Source organism: Ceratosolen solmsi, unplaced genomic scaffold (assembly GCF_000503995.2).
Source record: "Ceratosolen solmsi marchali unplaced genomic scaffold, CerSol_1.0 scaffold10, whole genome shotgun sequence".
Taxonomy (NCBI): domain Eukaryota; kingdom Metazoa; phylum Arthropoda; class Insecta; order Hymenoptera; family Agaonidae; genus Ceratosolen; species Ceratosolen solmsi.
The window spans coordinates 4386534-4399100 of NW_011948412.1; the positions used below are offsets into that span (position 1 = coordinate 4386534).

The following is a 12567-nucleotide window of genomic DNA, read 5'->3' on the forward strand; positions in this document are numbered from 1 at the left end:
CCCCCGCCCCCCCCCCAAGGAGAAAGTACGCGCACCGTTGCTCAAGTGGCTGCAGTTGGCCCGCGTCAATTTTAGCCGACGCCTCTTCGCCTGTATACTTTTTCAGACACTTAGAGCGCCACTTTTCCCCTAACGCTTTATCGGGAAATGCGCCGCTACTTCCGCAAACGGGACGGGAAATTTATTGGAGAAGGTCGTGTTTGACGGGAAACTAGGACCGAGAAAATGAGACCAGCTTTCGAATTTGATCAGCCACATACTATTAATAATGCTCGAGCATTCGCCTTTCAAAATGCGAGCCGCGAATACGTTAAAAGCTACTGATTTACCAATCTCTCTTGTCACAATGCACTTTTGTATACCCGATGACAGCCTCTCGGCGTTAAGTCGCATCTTTTTATCACGCTATTCGTTATTAAGTGGGTGTGTCGGTGCAATGACCCAAGGCTTCCTATTAATCACGATAATTTTCATATTATAGGGGCATCGCGAAGGCAGGCGAGCCGAACAATCTGCTGCCAATGTCGCCGACCTCTTTGCACATGGACCCGACGGTCTACGCGACACTAAGGCGAAAGCAGCGCAGGTTAGCAAGAGAGAATCCCGGCGTCTTAATGGCTGTGGCGAGAGGCGCCAATCAGGCCATCACCGAGTGCCAGCATCAGTTTCGCAACAGGAGGTGGAACTGTTCCACGAAAAACTTCCTCAGGGGCAAGAATCTCTTTGGCAAAATTGTCGACAGAGGTGAGCTTCTCTTGTAATATTCACGTGGCCATGCTGTACTTTTGTTAAGCTGATAAGCTGATGCTTTTATCTCCTTGTTAGACATTGCATGAAACTTTTACCATAATGAAAATATCTCTCGGCTCTTACCGTCTGCCTCGATAGCTTCTATAAGCATCGACTCTCCCAGTGTCGCTATCAATTTTAACGTAAAACGAGTCTTTGGAATTACGTGTCATAAAGGTTGATAAAAGTACAGCATGAGTAAATGAAAATTATCGAAATTCGGAAGAAGCGAGTCGATAGGTCCCGCCAATTACATACGAGTAAGGGAGCTTCAAAAAGAAAATCCCAATAATACAAGCATCCGACCAATGGAATAAAATCGAATTCCACTGCGTAGATAATGATAAATAATTCATGCGCCCGGCACTCGTGAAATATGTCATACACTCGATAAAATAATGTCCCTTCTCTAATCGGCTGCTCCCGGGGCCCATATGGATTCGCGTCCCTCGGCTCTTCAGGGGCTGCATCGCATTGCATACATAACGAAACGCTCCACCCTTCCTCTTGGTACATTAATCGACGGCTGAGAGAGAATAAGAGAGCAGGGGGGACGATTGCGGAGAGAGAGAGAGAGAGAGAGAGAGAGAGAGAGAGAGAAGTCGCAGCAGGTCTTTATATAAAGGATGACGATAAGGTGGGCAGCCTCCGCTCGCGACAAAAACGACCCATTGTCCAACAATGCGTTTAAGGACCGGTTGTCGTCGGGGCTTCTATCTTCGATAGAGATTTACGGACGAGCTGGTGACGCCGCCATTCAGAGACGTAGCGAAGGGTTACATTGCGTATATGCCTACTTGTGTGCGTTTGTGTGCGAGATGCCAAGTGGCAAAGTGACTGGCGGACAGTTAAAATCGCAACTGGCAAATATCTGTCTTTCTCGCTCAGAACCTCCTCACTCACTCACTCCACTACATCCCTTGCTCTCTCTATCTCTCTATCTCGGTATCTATCTCTATCTCTATCTCTGTCTCTATCTCTGTCTGTCTCTCTCTCTCTCTCTCTGTCTCTCTCTGCATCTTGCTATTTCTTTCTCGGACGAAAAGATCTTTCGTTATTTTGAATAAAAAAGTCAGCCACTCTACTTAGACGTGCTCGCTTACATTTCATCTGATCATACAAAATACAGAGCAGCCGCGTCCACATTGCAATGTAATTAAGATTGAATTGATCGTCAAGTGCACGTTAATATTATCATTTTAAACATTTGAACCAAAAATTCGTTGGTAAAGTTTAGTATTACGTAGTTTAACATCATTCTTGTTGCCATTGTCATTGATTACTATTTGTCAAACTGCTGAATTCTCTATCGAACAAATAATTAGAATAATAATGAAAACAATTGATGCGAGAGAGAATAATTTTGTCGAACGGCAATTAAGGTATCTCTCGTGATTATTATTTAGCGATTAGAATTTGCGCCACACGTGCAACAATTAGCAAAATGATCACGGGGACAATTGGTCCGATGTTGGTGCGAATGGCAGACGGGCAAATACACGAAAGAGAGATAGATAGATAGATAGATAGATAGATAGATAGAGAGAGAGAGATAGAGATAGAGAGAGAGAGAGAGAGAGAGAGAGCACGGGGGGCTTAAAAAAAAGAGTAGGGTTCCGAACAACACGCCTCCAGATGTATGTTTTGCAAGCCGATAATGGACCTTTGGCGAGGGCATCCCCCCTGCGGCTCTTTTAGATCTCGTCCACATGATATTGGGAGCTCAGTGATTTTTTCTGCAGTGTATGCGCGACCCCCCACCAAAGGCTTTCGCCCATTATGTGATTTGTGTGTTCACATATGGCCACTTACGGTGAGTAGTTAAGAGGAGAAAAGGAGAGAGAAATGGAGGGAGAGAGAGAGAGAGAGAGAGAGAGAGATACACAGATGGAGAAGGATTTTGGAGGGGGGGGGGTTAGCGGAACAAAGAATAGGCTGACGAAATAAGCGCGATTTCGTATATCTCAGATAACCATATTGATAATAGTGGTTTATTGAGATTGCTCATTCAAGAAATTTTTGCCACAGAGTGTTGGCAGTACATCGATCGATTTAATCGAAACTCAATTATTTTTATATTGCACTCGTTTAACTAATACATATTATCATCTGTACGTTATCATTATTGAATCTCTCATTTATTTGGAAAGTTCGATAGACGTATAAAATGATGACGACGATTATTTTACTTTAATACAATTGTCGAAAGCGGAGAATAAAAATGTCGTGCCACGAATATTTGCTTTTCATATCCAAAATGGAAGTTAAGCTCTCCTGCTATCAGAATATTTTATAAATCGTCAAATCGCCGATTAAAGTACTATAAATTAATACACAATGGATTAGCTTTAAGAAAGAATAGGATGGTTAATAACGACTTTCAACCGATGTTTTATTTTCCAATAAATATCCTTCAAAATGTAATCACCGACTCGGTAATGGGCTATCATATATCCTTCCTTTATAATCTCGTTCTTTGCTCTGCGCATATATCCTGACAGGAGTCGATTGATCGCTCGACAAGAGCCACTACGCATCATCAACAACAGTAAGGCCTTGCTCGTTTTGTCAGAGCGAACAATTAACGTCCGTGCACAGCCCAATGTACGAGGCTACACACGTATGATGATTTATAATCGGCCGATAGTTGGGCAGCGATTTGTCAGCTCAAGAGCTTTGATGTGCGCGCTAGTTGGAGATAATGAAAATTTGGCCCACATCCTTTGATATTAATTAAGAAATTCATTTGACTTGATACGCCAGTCGAGGACCGTCTAGTGCGCGTACAAGCGCAAGTGGAGGCGCGAGGAGAGGAGATACCCATCGACGATCTGTAATGTGCACCTTGGCGTCGCACATACACATACCGCCGGCACTATTTTAAGATCACAAGATTGTACGCGGATGTGCGTAGTAACGGCCGGCCAATACCTCGTATTCTCCAACTTACCGCTTTCGCATTAAACGATTATTTCCGGATTAGGCTATCTACACCCGCGCTTCCTGCCACTAATTAATTCCCGAAAAATTACTGGAATATTAACGAAATTATGGCCCCGCCTCTACATTACCACACCATTGGTGCATATCATTCCCCACTTATTGTTCGCCCTATGACGCTGGAAATAGCGTCCTCAACTGTCACTGACCTTGCGCTCGCTCTACTCGCCACAACCGGTCGCATCGACTCCAACTCGATGGAGTCTCCGTCTCTCCAATTCCCGACATTTTTGGGATAACGAAGGAGAGGCGGGGAAACGCCACTCTTTGCCACTAACTTTATCCGGCGCCGATTGCTATTCTACCTTAACAAAAAATCCGAGACTCGCGGCAGATTGCGTCCGAGACACGTTCCGCGCCCGATGTTACACGCAGCCTGACCAGCTCTGTAATAATTTTACCGCTAAGAGGTAGTAGACTAGCGTGAGCTCTTCCGGCCCTTGTGATTCGCCCGGGGTAGGCGGGCATCCGACGGCGCGACGACCGTACTCTTCGAGTCCTGAGAGGAAAAGTTCGCGTGAGCCAATGTTGTGCCGTCTAAGAGTGACTGAGTGGTTTCAGGAGACGGTCCTGTCCCAGTGTCTGTGCTCGCGAACCTTCGGTAATTCCGAAGGAATCATCGTTACTCGATGAACAAGAGCTTTTTACGAGTGAGGACTGAACGAAACTTAATACGGCGAATTGTCTATGCATGTAACGTGGCGGGGAGATCGACGTTCTTGGGTGGAGTGTTTGAGTAATTGCAGAGTTCTTTCACGCGCGGAACGACGACTAATTAAAAGAGAGAATAAAGATGATCGCCATCGTTATTAAATCGCAATTGATCGAGTGAGCAAAGGAGATCGAGCTTTGCCCGCGGGAATAAAACTCGATCGATATCGAGACGCTTATTGTCTCGCGTAATGATGCGCGAAATTCTCTCCCGTTAATCGAGCCAAGGAGCCGAGCTGCGGGTGTATCCGCGACGGCTCGGCCTATTAAATTACGTCGTTGGTCGCGAAATGAGCCGATGATTTACGAGCGACAGCGAAGCGTCATTCTCTTCGCGTAAGAAGCGTCGGAGGTGTAAATTATCGATAATAATGCATTAGAGGAGCCTTTTTGCAGGGCTGTCGATTTGAGCCAATTAGCCAATTGAAAAAGTCGTGGGACGCGAATGTGGCATAAATTATAGAAAGTACGGCCTCGTGTGTTTACTCTCGAGTGTCTCTCGATTGAAAATCGCCCTTCTCTCCCTCCCACCCTCCTAACCCACCAAATCGCCGTGACATTACCAATCACGTCTTCATTAAGCAGCGCCGCGTGCCCCTTCTTTCTCCGGAGGCTCTCCAATATCCCTGTCTTGCCGACATAATCGGCCCATTTATAGAATAAATTCAATCAATAGATTTGCGGTCGCTCGCCGCGCCTCGCCTCGGCTTTATATGGGCCGCGCCTCGCCTCTTGACTTTTTGCTCGCGCGAGCCTTACACCGCCATAAGTCCCGACCTATGATGGGTCTACATGCACCGACGGGCATTTCTTATGAAAACGTGAGCCGCGAGCTTAAGCGCTCTTCTTCCCTTTACCCACCATCCCCCATCAGCCTTCATCATAAGCTCGTCATTTTTACATCGTGTCTATGCTGCCGGGGATGAAAGACTGTGTTGGAGAGTAAAGAGATCGATGGAAAGCAAGAGTCGCTCTCGTGAGTCTCTCGGCCTATTATGGGATTGCCGGCTGCCTCAAGAAGAAATTGTCCACCACGAACTTTCCTCAATGCGATCACGACGCTTTTCCGCTGAGACACCCAGCGCTACAAGCTCGTCGTGCACATTGTATCATGGAACGGGGTTGATATCGTCATTCCACATTAATAAATCCTATTATGTAGCCTTTATATACATATATATATATATATATATATATATATATATATATATCGCAAATGGGTGGATTGAGCTGGAGGTAGTTGAGATCGAGTTTACTCACAACTCGACTACTTTTTAAAAACAACCAAGTACTTTTTATAACTTCACTCTCATCTAGTCCACAGGATGAATTTTTCATGTGGTAAACAGTAGCGATGTATACCCTGGAGGATCGAGGAGGACGTCTTACAGGGGAGTAACTGACTGAAAGTGTCAGTGCTCCTTTTCGTTGATTTTCCGATAAATCTCGAACGCCTTTTTCCAAATCAACAGACACGTAATATTCGTGTCGCGCGTTTCTTGTCACTTTTACTTAAAATTATACTTTCAATATATAGACGACGCGGCACTAATTAACGACTTAAATGAACGATCGACAAGCATTATGTAACGCAGCCGTTGCTAAATAATATAAACGTCAAGGAAAGGAACGCATTTCGCTTTTTGCGAATGAGAAAGTCTCGTGCATTGAAATTAAATATTAATATGCTAATGGGAATTGTAGTTTTGAAAATTTAATAAAATGATAAAAAAAAAAAAAAAAAAATGAATAAATATGAAAACCTAAAATAAATAAATAAACCAAAGTACAGCGCGTACATATTACATTTAATTGCAAAGTACATTAACGCTTGGGCAATAATCGTTGTGCCCTTTTTACAAAAGTATTCGCGATCATTTTATTTATAAATAAATAAACCAAAGTACAGCGCGTACATATTACATTTAATTGCAAAGTACATTAACGCTTGGGCAATAATCGTTGTGCCCTTTTTACAAAAGTATTCGCGATCATTTTATTTATTGGTACATAATCGCACAAAATCACTCGATAAAGTCCATAATGCCCATCGCGCTCGCCCATCGTTTCCATTAAAAGTCGCAAACGAAGGAGAATAAGGAGCACGAGTGCATCGACGTATTTGCGTAGGTAACGAAAACCTCGCGGACGTCCGCCCGACATTCTCGAAGTGGTCAACGCGAAAACTGGTAGACAGAGGCAAAGAGGCAAAGAGCATGGCGGGAAAGAGAGACAGATAGAGGAGTACCGCGTGCTCTCGGCGGTAGCAATAATTTCCGCCGATTTTATCTTCGTGGAATTTCAGCTTGACGCAAATGCCCCTCGTAAAGTTGCGTCGCGATGTCGCTTAGGGCTATCCCCCCCTCCCCCCCCCCCCCCCCCCCCCCCCCCCCCCCCCACAATCTCATCACCCTCTCTCCCCCCTATACCTCCTCAGTCTGGTGCTCGCTGTTTTCCTGAGCACCGAGTCTGAGAGCACGGCTACTCGTCTGGACTACGAGAGCAGTTCAAAAGTCAGAGGGACAGTCGTGCGGTTATTCGCGCGAGGCATTTATGACGGAAAGAGATAGGAGAAAAAAGGAGCAAGAAGAAAACAAGTCGTATATCGTCGAGCGCTGAAATCTTATGCCCAACTTTGAATGATGTACCCACGAAGATTATGAATAGATGTTAAGACTCTTGGCGATGCCGATGTTGCTGAAAAGTTCGAAGTTCGAATTTATTATGATAGATGAGAAAGAAATGAACCATAGTCTATTCGTAAAACTGACTTAACTATTTTCTTGGGCACAATTTATGCATCCCTGTCTACTCATTTAGTTTTTAGATTATTCTTTACTATTCTCGTTGCTTGCATTAATTGCATTATTAAAGTGTAGGATTTCCTGCTTCGTTTACAATAAATTGGCTATTCAATAATTGGAAATTCATGCATCAAGTTTGTTTACATTACAGCTCAGGGGATAATAATATAAACATATAGAGATATGATGGATATAATTGTCCGTGCATGAAATATGATGGAAATTGAGAATTCACAGGAGCGGGTATCGAAACGTGATCGATATTAAATGTTTTGCAGCTCATTGTTTCGCTACATTCTCTTACGACTGGCATTTTATGGTGATCAAACAAAGCCCGGCGTCTCATTGCACACGCGCTACGATATAGTGGAGTTGAAAGGGAGCGGTCGAGCTTATCTCTCCCATGCTAGAGAGAGAGAGAGCGAGAGAGAGAGAGAGAGAGAGGGGGGGGGGGGGGGGGGGCGATGGAGAATAATCGTTATCGGATCTTTTCATGGGAACAAAAACAGCGAGGCTTCTTCCTTATTTTTCCGAAAGTGAGTGAGTGAGTGAGTGAGTGAGTGAGTGAGTGAGTGAGTGAGAGAGGAACCGACTCTCAATAATCCCGAGTCTGTTTGAACAAGCGGAGGTTAGGAACAATAAATACTTGGCGCTTTATCAGGCTGGGCAAACGCAGAGTCCCAGGACGTCGAGCAAATATAAGAGCGAACAAGCGAGAGGAAATAACTCGCTCTCCGCAATATTCCGTTACACCTGTCCCGAGACACGCAGTCCATGCTCCGTGCTTTATCTGCCCGTCGGTCAGCCGCAAATTTTTTTTATACATAACCGCCGAGTGTAAAATAATAAACGGAGATTACTGTTTGCTCGCTGTCGCTCTTACATTTATTAGTAAGAGTACATTTGCTTTTCCTTTTTCCTCCTTTAAACGCAAACCTATCCACTAGTAGTTATTGGTAAGGATGTATAAGCTGTTTCCCACCTGTTTCGCAAGGATAACAATACAGAAGGAGAGGAAAGAAGATAAACACGTTTACTGATGAATATTATCTAATCCTACAAATTTTCCAATAATATTTTCCGAGAATTCTTTTAATAACCTGAACATATATCAACAGCAAACTTTTTCAAGCACGTTTTTACAATTCCAAAATAGCCAATCTCAAATACTATTATCGCCTTACTTATTATTCACATGTACTTCAATAAAATTTCTAAAAGAAGTTGTAAAGCAAATACCAGTGAAAGCATAGAGACCATAATAATAATAAGTATCCGCAAAACCTCATCAAAGTTAATAAGTTTCTTTCTGCTCGACTAGTTGATGACCGAATTAACTCGAAAAATGTCAGTGTCGACGTAGCTTTCTTCTAACTAGTAACATAAATGTATAAATACGAAGGGACCCACGTCCGTAAGGCCCACCGTGTAGTGTAGCTTCTACCATTTGGGAAGTCTTAGATTTGACATTTTTTCATTTCAATTGGAAGGTCACAAAAGCCAATGTAGTCTTCTGTCTTCTCCCTTCTTTCGATATTTGTAGCCAACGTCTCAGTGAGTTGTTTCGTTGCGCTCGTCGATGATGATGAGAAATAATATCTGGAACCAATGAAATTTAAGGGATAGAGACCAACCACGGTATAATAAGATGAAGAGTCAGTAAAGAAGGGCTGATGAAACGGAAAGTAAGAGTATGTATACGTACACGAGGGCAAGAAGAGGAGTGGGAGGAGAAGGAGTTTGCGAAGGGCGGAAGGAGGGGGGAGGCAGGGGACGTAGAGATAACCGAGTGGAACGGTATAAATCTCAGCTCTCTTTCTTACAGTGGCCTATAGGAATTTCTACTTCCTCTCTGACCTGTCCTCGTTTATTTAGGGATTAAGGAAAAATGCTCACCTCGACGTCACTGCCTTTACCCCCCCCCCACATGCTATCCACTCGTCGTTACGGCTTCTTTCTCCATCTTTTCTCTTTTATTCTTCTCATGTCTTTCACTTCGTTTAGACTCAATCTATCTATTGCTCGAGGCTAAAAGAAAAAGAAGCTTTCCATGTACGAGAGCCACCGTCAAAATGCCACCTTGTGACGAATTTCAAATCTCGACTACGAAATTCGATATGCTCTATCATCTTCCCGAATGTATCTTCAAAATGTGCTTTTTTGACGTCTTGATTTTCTATACAGTCGCACTTTTTCATTCTCCTATATTTCCTCAACTTTTTAAATTTTCAAACTTACCAAGAAATCTACCGAACGTCTTTAGAATTTCATTAGGTTTAAATTTAATCGGAATTGAAATAATTTATTCCAAATCTTTATTGCCTTTGCCCGACTTTTCCTATTCGTTCTCTAATATTTCATGGAATGAGACAAAGAGTACGTATACACGCACGCACGCACGCACAAACATACACACACATACACACACAAACATACACACATACACACACGCGCGCACACATATTGTTATTTGACATTAAAGACACTGGCTTCGTTGTATTCTCTAACGACTCTGTTTTTCTGTTTCACTGATACTATAAAAACATCATTTTACTACAATAATTAAAGTATTTGAAGTATTTAAGATTACGGCCGAACTCGTCTCGACAACTCATTAAAACGAATCAAAATTGAAATCTCCGCTTGAGCTGGGCTAGTATCATCGACGGATAATTTACGAAATTTTTTTCGTACTACATATACCAAATGCATCCGGCAAAAAAGAAAGTCGCCCTACGTCCCTTGCGAAACTGCAAAATTGCTAATTCATTGCTGAAAAAACAAATGAAACAGGAAACCCTCGGGAGAAACTCTCACGGTGGTCCGCACAGATTACTTATAACACAATCCCGCCGCTCTCTCACTCTCTCACTCTCTCTCTCTCTCTCTCTCTCTCTCTCCTTTCCTCTCACTTATTCTTTCCCAGTCTCGCGCGTGGGAGGCTATAAGGACTCGGTAGTAGGAGTAGGAAAGGAACGTCTCAATTCGCCGCGTGCAAAATCTTTACCTGGAGGCGTGCGCTTGGCGAGCCACAGGTGAAGAAGCAAGAGGGAATGCAGGTGACCTTAACCTGTGCGCCGCAGCGATGACCCAAAAGCGAGAGCGTGCGCGCCTCTTCCCTCCTCCTCCGCCGCCACCTCCTCCCGCGCCACGGGGCTTATCTGCATAAAGCACGCGCAGGTGTCTATCGGCACCTTTGTGCTGCGCCCCGGAGGCGCTCGCGCGCCCACCTTTGCTCCACTCCGCCCTCCGCTTCCGTTCTCTCCTGACCCCCGAAAGTGTCGTAAAGCCAGGCAGCTCGCATTGTTTTTATTTTATGAGCGCGATGCGGAAAGAAATTTGATTTTCGTTCGCGCGTGTGCGGAGTCGGAGAGACGAGCTGCGGCCAATCCTAGTTTAATATCCATAAGAAGTGTGAACAATAACACACGAACAACGTCGAGTAAAATCAATTTTTTTTCTTAATTTAATGATTACCACTATTCATTGATATGAGCTTATGTAGGGTTTACTTTTTCATTTAGAATACTATATTCTCGTTATTTATAAATCCAACTTGAAAAAAAGAAGTTAACGTTCGTTCTGTTATTATTGCCTCAACGCTTTATTTATTGGCTAACTTTACTACAAACCTCATAACATCTCGACTAATTGCTAATTCCATCAACCATTGGGGATAAATTATTCATATTAGAACTCCAATTACAACCTAAGTTTTATATTGCTCGTTAAAACACGCGTCACTTGTATCCTAAGTTGAAGTTGAAAACTGGGTAAGAAGATGCGTCGAGATGCGTCGGGCTGAGATATTGTTCCCTAAATAGATAATTATGAATCATAAGTAATAACTGCTCGGATAAAAGTGCGCAATGAGGCGAGTGGGAGAAAACGCCTTACGTTCAAGCGAATTGAACTGACGCAGTTGGTGGTAAGAACCGGCACGCGGCTCTCGCTCTCGATATTTGCTCGCAACTTCCTTTTTCCGGGAGCTCGCTTCCTCGAACGAAATAATTTAATCTCCTATCGAAACTGACACTTGCCTCGCGCGTTCGTCGTCCGTCGCTGCCACCGCTGCCGCCGCTGCCACCGCCGCTGCCGCCGCTGTCACCGCCACCACCGCCATCACCGCAACAAAACACGTTTGGCTCGCGCTTCGCCGTTCCCACTGCTCTTGCTCCTTTTGCCAATGAAGAGCAGAGCGGCCTGGCCTCACGTACGACACGGGTCACAGTCGTCATACGGCTTCGTATCGCGGTCCTTCGTGCCCACCTCGGCAATACGCCTAGTTATGTGCGTGCGGGTGCGCGCGCGCGGACCTGCCGCGACCAGGGATCCGCCGACGGCCGGTGGGCCGAGGAGGGAGCGGTCCGCGGCGGGACGGGCGACGGAGAGGAGGAGGACACCGAGCGTGCGGATGACAAGGGAGTCACCTCTTTATCTCGAAAAATACATAATGCGTCTCGGGGCGACGTGGTCTTGAGCATACAAATGCGCGCGTATTGGAGAGTTTAACGCGAAATTTCACGTTCAAGAAACCGTGCCGTGCCCAAAGGAAACGGCCCCCCCCCCCGCCACCACGACACCCGCTCTACGTTCATTAGAATATGGCGATAAAATTTTCCATCTTTTGCTTCGGGATTTTAACGAAGCAGACAGATAAGACTGTAAAACGTTATATTCCATCGAACTTGCATACGCGCGCGCATTAGAGTACGAACGATAGTGCGCGAGGCTTCGCAAAATGCGCAAAGTACTCCACCCACGAGGCATCCTATCGTGAATTAATCGAGCAATTAGCTCTCATAGTCCGCCGTCCACCTATAAAAGCCCGATTGGCATGAGCCATAGCCCGAGTGAACCATGATGGACGCCCGGTCAACGTATATATTCATTGTTTCAATCATTTCTGAGAATAACGATAAAGTTATTAGGGAACATTGCGTTTCTTCATGTTTCAGGCTGCAGAGAAACCGCATTCATTTATGCGATAACGAGCGCCGCGGTGACGCACAGTATAGCGCGAGCCTGCAGCGAGGGTAGCATCCAGTCTTGTTCCTGTGATTATTCGCACCAGTCGCGCGGACCCTCGGGCGTCCGTGACTGGGAATGGGGAGGATGCTCGGACAACATCGGCTACGGCTTCAGATTCTCTAGAGAGTTTGTCGACACTGGCGAACGCGGAAGGAATCTCCGCGAGAAGATGAACCTACACAATAACGAGGCCGGCCGAACGGTAAGTAGCAAAGATTTTTTCTATCATTTG

The 12567-nt window shown here is 44.8% G+C and overlaps 1 protein-coding gene across 1 annotated transcript in view; it reads left to right on the forward strand.

Annotated features, from left to right (window-relative positions):
* wg (Wnt family member 1 wingless) overlaps positions 1-12567 on the forward strand; it is a 17751-nt gene that overhangs the window by 4120 nt on the left and 1064 nt on the right. Inside the window, exons 2-3 of the mRNA XM_011506468.1 lie at positions 482-744; positions 12263-12537. Coding sequence (XP_011504770.1) covers positions 482-744; positions 12263-12537 — 538 coding nt within the window. The remainder of the gene's footprint in view (positions 1-481; positions 745-12262; positions 12538-12567) is intronic.